We start from the raw sequence: 12,085 nt of genomic DNA, 5'->3' as shown, positions 1-12,085 counted from the left end.
CAATTAATTATGCTCCATTTTAAAAAATAGAAGTTGGTTAGGACTGAGCTTCCAAGAACCATTGAAGGTCTTTATAGATCTGCAGTATTCTGTGGAAGCAATCCTGAATTGGTTAAAAACAACTGATCTTAAATCACATGCAATTAGCAATAGGGCTTGAATTGTATAAAATCAGTAGGCACTAGAAAACTATCCTTGCCGATGGCCTCACTTCTAAATGGCAAAGCCTTGAGGTAGGCCTTTGTATCTGTCCCTACTACAACCACCCCATATTCATCCAAAGCAGGTCTATGAATCAGCCACAGAATGATGGACAGGAAGGGCCATTTTGGTTTTTTCAGTCAATTTGTAATTTTTCAACCATCTCGATGACCCATTTGTTCCCAGTTAATCAGATTGTCCATGTGGTTGGCCCAATTCCTAATGTCAATATCATAAGCCTTCATGGGGAAATAATTGGACCAGATCTGTGAGAGCCAGTATGCTGTAGACAGTAAAGGACAGACCTTGGATTCTGAGAGTCCTGCATTCAAGTCTTATCTCTGGTTCATAGTAAATGTGTGACCCTATGCAGGTCACTTAATCTTGCCCCCAGGCAACTCTTTTAAGTCTCTTAATTACAGAATATTTATTGATCTGTGTTGATGGAGAGTTTCTAAATTATGGGTACCCTATACTCAAAGTTTATAGCCTGACCCAGATTAAAATATATTGGCGACATGTTTATTAGCAAAATAAAGGAAAACACAATACAACATAGATAATGTTAATCTGTAGTTTTCTAAGTAAACCTGGGCTGGCAGAGATTTGTTTCTATTTGAGTTTGACACCCTTGCCCTACCCTGAAGAAAAATGAGGAAATAACTGTCAGTGCCTTGCATATGTTCTTTTACATGAGTTTTAACAGGAGTTATTATCCCTATTTTTAATCCAGAAATTGGTACTTAGAAATTTTGTTGCCAGATTAGGTGTCAGAGATGGGATCTGAGCTCCCACCTTCCTGACTAATCGAGAATTCTCTCCACAATGCCATCATGCATGCCTCTTACTATACCACACTACAAAGTTGCAGTACATACTGTCACCTAATGTTGGAACAGAGATCCTTGATTTGCTTTAAAATTTTACTTAACTCATTGATGCCTAAAGGTGAAAATAATTGTTAAGGCTCTTACCTGAGCTCAGTTAGATATTACTCCCAGAATCCTTTTCATTGTTCAATTCAGAATGATATTGACTCACCAAGCCAAATAAACATGAGTCATGATAAAAATTCCTATAATTGTGTCTCTTGAATAAAACTAGTGGAAACATAGTTGTTGTCCAGAAATCAATAAGACAAAAACCCACTCCCCCTCTCTGTCAAGGTTCTGGATTTCAAGGTTAGACTATCCTCATCTGGTTTCTCATCACTGTTCTAAGGTGGGATAAAATTTACTTACTGTATTGATTGGCTCAGAGATTGCATTTTCTTGAAATGGACAGGAAAAACAATTTTTCTTTTTCTCATAGACTTAATCAGTAGCAAGCACATAGAAAAATCCATTGGTGCTTCCCTCCCAAGATATTAAAACATTGGTCCCCTAATCCCATTATCCCTATTGTTTCCTCCTTGTTTGAAAACTTCCTGAAACCCAGAAAGAAGAGTGCCCATGTGGTTCATTTGGACTGCATGACTTGGGATCAGTATTTGAGTCCAACTTTGTTACAGATCTGTGCATCATTAAAATCACACTAAAGATCTACAGAGAAATGGTCATCCCTTTACTAAGCAGTGGACTGAGCGAAAGCAGAACATCTGGGAAGTTGCAGAGTTAGGAAGGAACATTTTGGTAGCTCTGGTCTTGACCACATTGCTCTGACACACGAAGAGAGACCAAGTCAAGAATATGTGGAAACCCTTCGACAGTGTCCCCCAACTTCCCAGAGATCTGAGGAGCCCCTTATAAAACAAGAAAGGATGATCTTTAACCCCTTCAACACTGTTGAGGTCTTAAGGGCAATTAGTTTAATGGTCTTTATTGCTAGTATTCTCTGCTGAACCATGTTCCACCTCACAAATTGAATACATAATATGATTAGCAGTTCCTACTTAAGGTAGCTTGAGAGATGAATGAGCCCTTGCTTCCAAGGAAGCTGGAGCTTTCTTGGTGAGGGGAAAAAACACATTACATTATCAGCACTAATGAAAGTATGGTCAGGGCATTGATCCTTTCACAAAAAGGAATTTCCTTATGCCAAAAGAGCATCCTGGGAAATCAAAGATTTCTGGGAATAAATTCATTCATTTGTTCATCCATTCATTCAACAAGCAGTTATTAAGTTCTGCTGTGGACCAGGTACTGTTCTAGGCACTGACCAAAAAAAGAAAAAAAAAAGGAAAGAAAGACCCAAAACAAAAAACCAGCCCCATCCTCAAAGAACTTACAATCTGGGATGGGGGTGGAGAGGGAAGGAGAAAGGGAAGGAGGAGAAGCAACTGCACAAATAAGTAAGTGTAGAGGTATTGTCTCATTTAGAAAACATCTTATTTATTTACTGAAAGGAGTAGAAAGAGGATGTTTGCCTGAGAAATACACATGTAAACAGCTTGAGGAGTGATCTCAATAGTTCTAAAGGAACCTAAGAGAAAAGCAGCCCCTCACACAAAATTGCTTAAGGAGAGACAAAGACAGTTCTGAGAGGACCTGAGTGAAAGGAGCCCCCTCACATGTAAATGTACTGACTTATGGCTGTGGTACATTGTTTCCCAGGAGCTAATTTATACATTACTTTTTTCAGGACTTGGAATTTTATTGCAGGAAAAGGGTATCAAAGAACTGTTTAGGGACTATGGAACAATTGTATATTGACTTTATGCTTCCTCTATACATAGATGTATAAATAAATTAATGCATGGGGCAGGGGGATGGAGAGCACTAACAACGGGGTAGGAAGAGGTGGAGCTTGTACTGAACCTTGGAAGGAAACAGAGATTCTAAGAGGCAGAGATGGGAAGGAAATGTATTCTAAGCCCTAAATGACTTATTCTCTCAGACTGCTTGGTTTCAGTGTATAGTTTTCTCTGGGAAAAAAAAATAAGTGGTATGGTCATTTTCTTTCCCTTGCAGGTTCTCCCCAGGATATAGCAGCTGTGAGAAACCAGGCAGCTCTCCAGAACATGAGAGCTTCCCGAATGATGGCCCAGAGTACAGGCATGATGGGAATGGGACCTTCCCAGAACCCTGGTGCCATGCCCTCTGCAGCAGCTCAGTCGGAGCTTGGAATGGCTCCTTACAGCAACACTCCCACCAGCCAACCAGGAATGTACAACATGAGTGCAGGGATGAGCCAAATGCTACAGCACCCAAACCAAAGTGGCATGGGCATGACCCACAGCCAGGCCCAGGGCCCGAGGCAGCCTGCAGCCGCTCAAGGAGTTGGCATGGTGAGTGGGTTTAGCCAGAGCATGCTGGTAAACTCAAGCATCCCCCAACAGCATCAGCAGATGAAAGGACCTGTAGGACAGGCCTTGCCCAGGCCCCAAGGCCCTCCAAGACTTCAGAGCATTATGGGAACTGTCCAACAAGGAGCACAAAACTGGCAGCAGAGGAGCTTACAGGGCATGCCTGGGAGGACTAGTGGAGAGCTGGGCCCATTCAACAATGGTACTGCTTACCCCATGCAGGCTGGACAGCCTAGGCTGACTAAGCAGCATTTCCCACAGGGGATGGGCCAATCAGTCGTGGACACCACAGGCACCGTGAGAGCTCTCAACCCAACAACCATGGGTCGTCAGATGATGTCATCCCTCCCTGGGCAACAAGGGAACAGCCAGACAAGGCAAATGGTTATGCCTGGCATGAACCAGGGTGTCCCTGGCATGCCAGGATTCAGCCAGGCTCCAACCCAGCCACCAATGCAAAGTGGCAACTTTGCCCCAAGCAGCCAGGGCCAGGCGTATGACCGGAATCCATCCCAGGATCTACCTTATAATTACAGCAGTGAAGGAGCTGGGGGTTCTTTCCCCAATCTGGCAGAGGGTGCTGACCTGGTGGACTCCATCATCAAAGGTGGGCCAGGGGACGAATGGATGCAAGAACTTGATGAGTTATTCGGCAATCCCTAGTCACAGGGGCCCTGAGAGCCAAAACTCCAGTGGTTAAAGTTTAAAAAGAAAAAAAAAAGGAAACAGGATGTCATTCCATCCTTGTTTTTTATTTTTTTTTTAATCTGTGCAAATTGAGTTGAACTGTAGCCGGCAGATGGTGGAAGTTAAGGGTGGCAATTTCCAGCCACTGTAAGCCACATTTTGCAAAACTTCCACATATAGCAATCTCAACTCCATGGCAAATGCCTACTGGGTGTGAGAGAGACAGACAGAGGGACAGGTTGGGAAAGAATCCATACCAGCCTGTGGCCCCGGGGGACAACCCTTCACCTGATCCCAGGGCCCCCTGTGTGGGATGAGTTGCCAGTCCCCACAAGCTGAAAAGGACTGCTATCCAAAGTCAAGGAGTCCTCTGGTCTGTCCAGCCCCAGGTCTTCTCAGGCCACCAGAAAAGACAGATTCTCAGGCCATGGAGCGGAACACCTTCCCACCAAAGCTGCTGGGTGATTGCACAGGCCAAGCACTGGTGGATCAGAATTGTGCTGAACTCTGGGTGGAAACAATTCCAGGTTTAAAGACATGCTACTATATTAGAAGGGTGGGCAGAAAGACCAGTGATGGCTTCCTTGGGAGTCTCCAAGAGAGCCTAGAGACCCACTCCCTGTCCCCATGATGAACCCCAAGAATCCTAGAGGCGTTGCTGCCTGATGCTGCCCAAGGATAGCCAGGTGAGCTTGGAGGAGGAGCATAAGTCAGGCAATGCAAAGGCAAGAGGCCCTTGGAAAATGAGGTGGTCACTGTTGTGACAAGTGGTCATGGCCACTGTTTGGTAGCTGGAAGACTCCAGAGCTTTCCAAGCTATGGTACAGTGCTTATAAATCTAGAGAGTTTTTCACATCTTTCCTTCTGACAGTGTAGCATTTAAAGAAGGGATGATGGACAGACATCCACTGGACTCTGGAGATGTCATTCAGGCCCATCTCCTACCCTCCATTCCTTACTTTTGCTTCTTCTTCTCCTGCTCCCTACCCCCAACCCTGACTCCAACTTCCTAATTCATACAGCTTTTTCTTACCAGTATCCCAAATGAAGCTACTTCCTTTAACTGAGCCTGGTCATGGCCAAAATGAATGACAAAAGGAATTCTGCTATGCCAGATACTGCAAAGGGACTCCGGCATTTCCTGCCTCTAAAGTATATGAAAGTTATCAGTACTACCTTCCTGGACCACAGTAGTCTATTGTTTGGCAGTACGTGTAGGATATTGCCCCAGAAACTCTGACATCCCTAAATGGGGATGAACCTTCAGGAGGACAATTCTTGTCTACTCAGGTCAGCTTATTAAATTGCACCCCTGACCCTTTGATTAGGGTTCAGTCATCTGGGAGAAGAGTCATCCCCAACATCATTTTCTGCCAATGATATCTCTACCTTGGCAGATTGAATGCAGATTTTCTGAGAGTTTAGGAGGCAGACATCAACTACTACATCTGGCAAAATTTGTTTTCAGAAAGGGGGTGTGGTCCCTGTCACTTGACTAAATACTCCCCACCCTATCATCCCAGGCATCTACCCTGCATAATTCTCCCAATCTGACCCTGTCCAAAGGCACCAACAATTTAGCTTACATGTGTTCCTTTATTTCTTGCCAATTCCCCTGTTCCCCCTCCTACCACTTCATCACAGGGACCATGTGCCCTAAGAAAAGTCTAGATAGAAAAAGGCAAGGAGAAAAGATAGTAAAAGAATCTTTGGTCTTTGATCCTGATGATAGTGGGTCAATCCTGTGCATGTGCTCTTAGCCCAGCCAGAACCAGAGCCAACAGCATTGAAACCCACAGATACCTCTGGAGAAAGAGAGGTGTAAACTGACCTAAGCTGGGAGAAATTCCAAAGAAAAAGAGTTTGAATGGAAGTCTAGGGTAGGAGGAGATGAGTTGCCAAACCCTGCCCTTAGCTTGCCCCCTAGAAATGAACTAGTGCATGAATCTGCACATAGCAATGGAGAGGACACAAAGCTAGTGATGGTGCCATGTTGTTGAGAGGGACATGGCAGGAGCTGCTCTGGTTCTCCCAAGAGGGCACTGCAATACTGAATATGAGATCCCTGAAGGTTCAGCCTCATTACCAGGGAAACTAAGAATCGAGATAGATGAAAACCAAAAAGAAAACGAACACACAAAAAGAAACAACAAAGTTATGAAAGGAAAGGAGGAAGAACACAAAATAGGTTCACCTTTTTCTGAGAGGTACAGGAAGCCAACGGATATGCCGGTGTCAGGAAGCTAGAGGTGAGTGATGGAGACAGAGGCTCTATCATCTTTGAAAAGCTTCCTCTGAATACTCTGTACTGGGACCAACTAAACAAGAGGTAGATTTTAATTATTTTTCTTTTTTTTTTTTTACTACGGTGCTGATGTATATGTAATGTCTAAAAAAAGTTATTTGTAAATATGTTTTTACAATCCTGCAGATATCACTGGGTCTACTATCTGTAAAATATATACATATGAATATATATATACTGTTTGTTTAAAATAGAGTATTTTTATTTCATTCCTTAACTCATCATCACTGCAATGGCATTACACTTCAGACTACATCTGATTACTAATTTGTACTGTATTACCTAATGGCAACTGGCTCCATTTTATTCAGATTTTTCTAGTTTTCTGTTTTTACCTTGTACATTGAGCACTGCATATTTCCTTCCAAGAACTGTACAGAACTCTGAAATGTAGAGATGAAGTGATGTTGGCAGACCACTTTTAAAGAAAAAGGCAAATAAAAGATTGTTACCAGAACCAATCCAAAGTGTCTTTTATTGGAATAAGAGAAACTCCCATTTCTGTAGCTTCTTAAAGTTTAAAAAATGCTTTCCTCACAACTACCCTTGAAGGTAGGGAGCAAAAGGATAATTCACCCCCATTTTACAGATTCAGAAAGTCTATGAACAAGTATGGCAAGGTGAGTAAGGCAATACCAGCCTATGTGCTCCATTGGTAACCTTGCTATGCTAATTCTGACGCTTGTTACCTGGGTGACCTGGAGCAAGCTTTGGAAAGGCAACTTGACATAGTGGATAGAATGCTGGACTTGGAGTCAGGAAGACCTGAGTTCAAATCCCACACCTGACATTCAGTAGCTGTATGACCCTGGATATTCATTTACTGGGCTCAGTTTTTCCTCCTCTATAAGATGAGGAGGTTGAATTAGGAGATCTCAAAGGTCTTTCAGCCCTAAATCTATGGTCCAGTGATAGCAACAGAAAGCAAGGAAGGGCTCCAGCAGTTAGAAGGGGAGTATACAGGAGGACATCCAGAAGAGTCCCATAGGGTAAGAAGGCATGACTAGGGGATGTTTGATACCACTGGAGACTAATTGGTAAAGTCCTAGAGCCACATAGTATTTCTAGATGAGGAAACCCAGATTCAGGATAGTAAAGTAATTCCTCTAATACCAAAATAATAACACCTAATAAGTATTAGAGCCAGGATTTTCACTTGGAATTCCAGCTTTCCAAGTTGGAAAAAAGAAGCCTTGTCCTTGGTCTTGGTCTTGGTGGGCTTTGCCTTGGGAGCCACATGATTTTAACTAGTGCCATGACTCTACTCCCAAAAATCACTGGAGTTGATGAAGGTTGGACTCCCTCAAATTTCTTTCAAATTATTATTTATTTATCAGGCAGCCTGTTAACAACAGTTCCCAAACCTTGTAATCCCAATACAAATTTTTACATTTAATTTGCTCCAGTGCTCACTAAAGGAACCACTGCTTTTGGGGGCAGGATGAGGAAAGAAGGGAAAGTAGCCTGAAAGGTAAAACTTACCCTTAAGGCAAGTTGCATGAAGCACCACCATAGTTGAAGAGGGGGACACTATCCTTTAAGGCAAAGACTGAGATCCTGGGACAACATCTGCAGAAAGCTGCTACAGAGGAGCAACTCACCTCAGCCCACCATCTTGTAGCTTCCTAGTTGAACTATTCTCACCAACACAGTGATAGCACCTTCTAAATCTGGTTTCTAGGAATAAAGCTCGTATTGCCCCACCCTAATTATGCCTCTGGAAGTAGCCTTTCTAAAGAATGTATTTGACTGTGGAAGGACAAGAGGGTTGAGTTTCAGCAGGATCTCTACAGGGCAGGCATCGGTGTTGGGCGGAGAAAAGGGAAAGGGTCAGAATGCTGGCTTGTCACACCACATCAGTGAAATTTTCACAAAGGACTGGAGAGTCCCAGATACACACACAGGTTGGGAAATACAGCTGCAGAGGACATTGAGTTGGGCATGCTCTCTTGTCACACGGGCTAAATCATCCAAATGAGACAAGAGGGAATGGAAAAATTAAATCAACTCAAGGCAAAAATGGCTGACAGTATCGGCCAAAAATCTGGAGCTCTGGGAAAGCTTAGAGTCCCCCTCCTACTTCCCCATTAAATTACAGACATGCAGTACTGAAGTCTGCTTTGCTCCAAACGCTTCTGTTAATCAGGTTAATACATATTTGGTGAAAAATAACATTATTATACACTGGGCAAATAGAGTACTTTTGCTCCTCAAAGAGATTTCCCATATGCTATCTTATTTGTCTTCAAAGAATCCTGGGGAAATATATTTAAACCAGCATGTCTATTTTCATGGGGCATCTGCCTCCGTGTGAAGGAGGCACTTTGTTTGTCAATAGGCCAACTGCTATTTTAAATGATCATGACAACGTTTTTCAGCTCTGGTATGTTGTGTGTGCTGGGCCATTAATAGGAGCACACCATTCTTTGCAAAGGACACTGGGAAAGGTTCTCTCAGCCAACCCCCTGAGGGAAGGGTAATGAGAAACTAGGGACCTGTAACTACACCAAATGCCCCTTTTCTAAGCCCCAAACCAGCAGGCCAATAAATGGAACCCTAGAGGCTAGCACTGGGCCCTCTGCCCTCTTTTATGCTTCTGATGCCACCTTCTAGTTTGTTGGGGTTGTTGTTTGGGGGTATTTTTTTTTGGTCTCCTTTTGTACCTAAAGTGACAGACTTGGTCAGTGGCACCATATAGTTGCCATGCCACAAATATCATTCTCCTCTTCTCCATTTGACAGAAGCCACTACAGACTGAATTTCTGAGATTCTCCTCCCCAGGTCCTCTGCTGGAGAAAGTCTCTTTCATAGAATTCTGGAGCCACACACATTGATATGGTCCAGACACATATCAATACAATCATCTGATTACCATGAAGGTCTGCCCTGAAACCTGGGTTTTGTTCCCTTGGAACAATGGATTTTTCACTTAGAAGGGAATAGAAAACAAATGAGGAAAAAAGAACAACTCCTGTTTTTTGATGCTTGTAACTTTTTAACTTTGTAAATGACCCAAACAAATGACATTTTTATGTCCTGTGCAGAAATGTGTTAATTCTTAATGAAAAAAATACCATACACTTTCAAAGCAGGCATTATATAGTCCTAAAAACAAAATGGAGATAGCTCTTCAAAGCATACCACCAGTTAGAGGAACATAGATTCATAAAGTCAAAACTTGCTGGTTCCCCATTGCTCACTAAATAAAGTTATTATAAATCCTGATTCAGACATTCAAGGCTCTTCATAATATGGTTGTAGCCTGCCAGTCATGTCTTCTGCAAATCCCATTGGGATTTACTGGTGAGAGAACTGGCCTCTGAGTCAGGAAGACCATGGCTGAAAGACCTGATACCTCATAAATGCTAGCTTGGGGACCATGGACGAGGTGCTTAACTTCTAAATCTCTTGGTGCCTCAGTCAGAGGCCTCACATTTCTTTCCAATAACCCTGAGAAGTTAATACTGCCTTCCTAATATACAAACAAGGGAACTGAGACTCAGGGAGATTAAATGACGTCATGGTCACAATGAGATTCAAGAACCAGGATTGAAAGCTAAGTGCCTCCTGACACCAGATCCCAAAGCCTTTCCCTGACTTTCCAAGTTTTGCTAGTAACAGGCTCATCTGAATAGAGGAGAGAGAAAGAAACAAGCATTTACTAAGTGCCTACCACATTAGCTTAATAATAATAATAATAATAAGAGCACCCATTGTGCGAAACCCTTTACAAATAATATCTCATTTGATCCTTGAAAATGCCCAATGAGGTAGGTGCTATTACTATCCCCATTTTATAGATGAGTAAACTGGGGCAAAGAGCTTTTAAATGACATGCCCAGGGTCACCACTAGAAAGTTTCTCAGGTCAAATTTGAACTCAGATCTTCCTGATTCTAAATCCAACACTGTCTACTTTGCCATCTAGCGGCCTTTGAGTTTATATCCTTTGACTTGGTAGGCTTGGAAATACTATTAAAGGATGTATATTTTTCATTTTTATCAATGATTTTCTCTAACCTCTTCCATTTTGCACCAACTAAAAAGAAAAGCTATAAAAACATCTCAAAAAATCATTAATTGAAAATTGGGAGGGGACTTAGATGTAATGTAATCCAAATCCTTCATTTTGCAAATGAAGAGACTGAGTCCTGGAGAGAAATTGTCCTAGATCACACAAGTAGTAAGTGGCAGAGCGATGTGAACCCAGATCCTTTGAATACAAATCTGGGACTCTTTCCATTGTACAGGGACCACTCCAAATTCCACTCACACTGATTCAAAATGTACAGGAGAACTTAATAGAGAACTCTTTTATCTATTCAATTCTGATTTTTAAATGCTATTTATCTGTATGATACCTTTCAGCTAGAGATCTCCTAGGCAGGTAAAGTACTTTTCCCATTTCACAGATGTGCAAAGTGAAAGAATGCAAGTCACTCAAGGTCAGATAGTAAAATTAGTGTTACACTGAAGAGGCCCCCATTGCCTCAGTTCACCAGCTAGCCAGTAGCCATCCATCAGGATCCTCACTGGTTAGGAATCTGGATTTGCCTTTGGTTGAAGATGGAGGTAATGTCTGTATTCAATTCTCTAAGTCAGGGGCGAGGAAACTGTGACCCTCTAGGTCCTCAAGTGCAGCCCTTTGACTTTAATAAAAGGATTTGTTATGTGAAGTTTAGATTCAGTCTAAGGACTGAATGTGGCTACATGTGGTCCCCCAGTCACAGGTTCCCCACCCCTACTCTAAGTACATATTGGGAAGTGAGTTGCTGCCTCCTTTCTTTTTTAGCTAATGTATAATTTCTCCGTCAAGTTTGTTTTGTAATATTAGGGGATGACTTTGCCCTGGCTACTCAAGAGTGTCTACTTAACCTCCCCCATGTGCCAGCCATCTGTGCCTTTCCACCACTAATGAAAGAGGCTTAACTTCCCAGTTCCATATGTCAGGACTTTGCTTCAGGAGGAGAAATTATACACACACACACACACACAACACCACACCACACCACACAATATAGGAAGTATCTTGTGTTAAGAAAAGTGATGTTTCAGCAACAAATTCTTTAAAAAACAAAAACAAGGTATATGTTTTCTGGATCATACAAGGGCAAATAATAGTTCATAGAAAATCAAGCAAGTAATATGTTCTGGGAAGGGAACATTTTCCCAAAGTCATCTCAAGAAAACAAAAATAGTGACAATCTCTCTGGGCCTCCCTACTGTAAAATGGAGTTGGGCTAAATGATTTCTCAGCATTATCATTCTATGATTCAATTCAAACATAGGGATTTTGATTTCACAGGTCTTGGTCTATCTCCTGGGGTAGAAAAACCTTGAAATTATTAAAAGGGAGAAAAGTGTCTAGAACAATCGAAGTAATTTCTTGAAAATATTGAAGTCCAGGTATTCATCCAGAAAGTTGTTGGCAATTCCCACTGTCGCCTGGATGACCAGCAGACTCAAAACTCCCATACTCATCCGGAATCCTAGTAACCTGTTTATAAGCAGAAACAGAGAGAGAGAGACAGATAGAGAAAGAGAGACAAAGAGAGAGAGAGAGAGAGACAGAGAAAGAGAGAGACAGAGAAAGAGACAGAGAAAGTGACAGAAAGATAGAGAGAGAGAGAGAGAGAGAGAGAGAGAGAG

The 12,085-nt window shown here is 42.4% G+C and overlaps 2 protein-coding genes across 4 annotated transcripts in view; one reads left to right on the top strand and one right to left on the bottom strand.

The window, feature by feature from the left end:
- MAML3 (mastermind like transcriptional coactivator 3) overlaps nucleotides 1–6,898 on the top strand; it is a 570,316-nt gene extending 563,418 nt beyond the window's left edge. For all 3 annotated transcript variants that reach the window (XM_069105406.1, XM_069105405.1, XM_069105407.1), the window contains exon 5: nucleotides 3,111–6,898. In XM_069105406.1, coding sequence (XP_068961507.1) covers nucleotides 3,111–4,108 — 998 coding nt within the window. In that variant the 3' untranslated portion in view covers nucleotides 4,109–6,898. The remainder of the gene's footprint in view (nucleotides 1–3,110) is intronic.
- Nucleotides 6,899–11,480: 4,582 nt separating this feature from the next.
- Nucleotides 11,481–12,085, bottom strand: part of MGST2 (microsomal glutathione S-transferase 2) — a 38,005-nt gene continuing 37,400 nt past the window's right edge. The window contains exon 5 of the mRNA XM_069105408.1: nucleotides 11,481–11,933. Within this exon, the coding sequence (XP_068961509.1) occupies nucleotides 11,801–11,933 (133 nt within the window). The 3' untranslated portion in view covers nucleotides 11,481–11,800. The remainder of the gene's footprint in view (nucleotides 11,934–12,085) is intronic.

This window comes from Petaurus breviceps, unplaced genomic scaffold, assembly GCF_028583685.1.
Source record: "Petaurus breviceps papuanus isolate PSGF00001 unplaced genomic scaffold, PetGlider_PUasm1.0 76, whole genome shotgun sequence".
NCBI lineage: Eukaryota > Metazoa > Chordata > Mammalia > Diprotodontia > Petauridae > Petaurus > Petaurus breviceps.
Note: the sequence above shows the minus strand (reverse complement) of the source record. Positions and strands in the feature narration are given on the sequence as shown.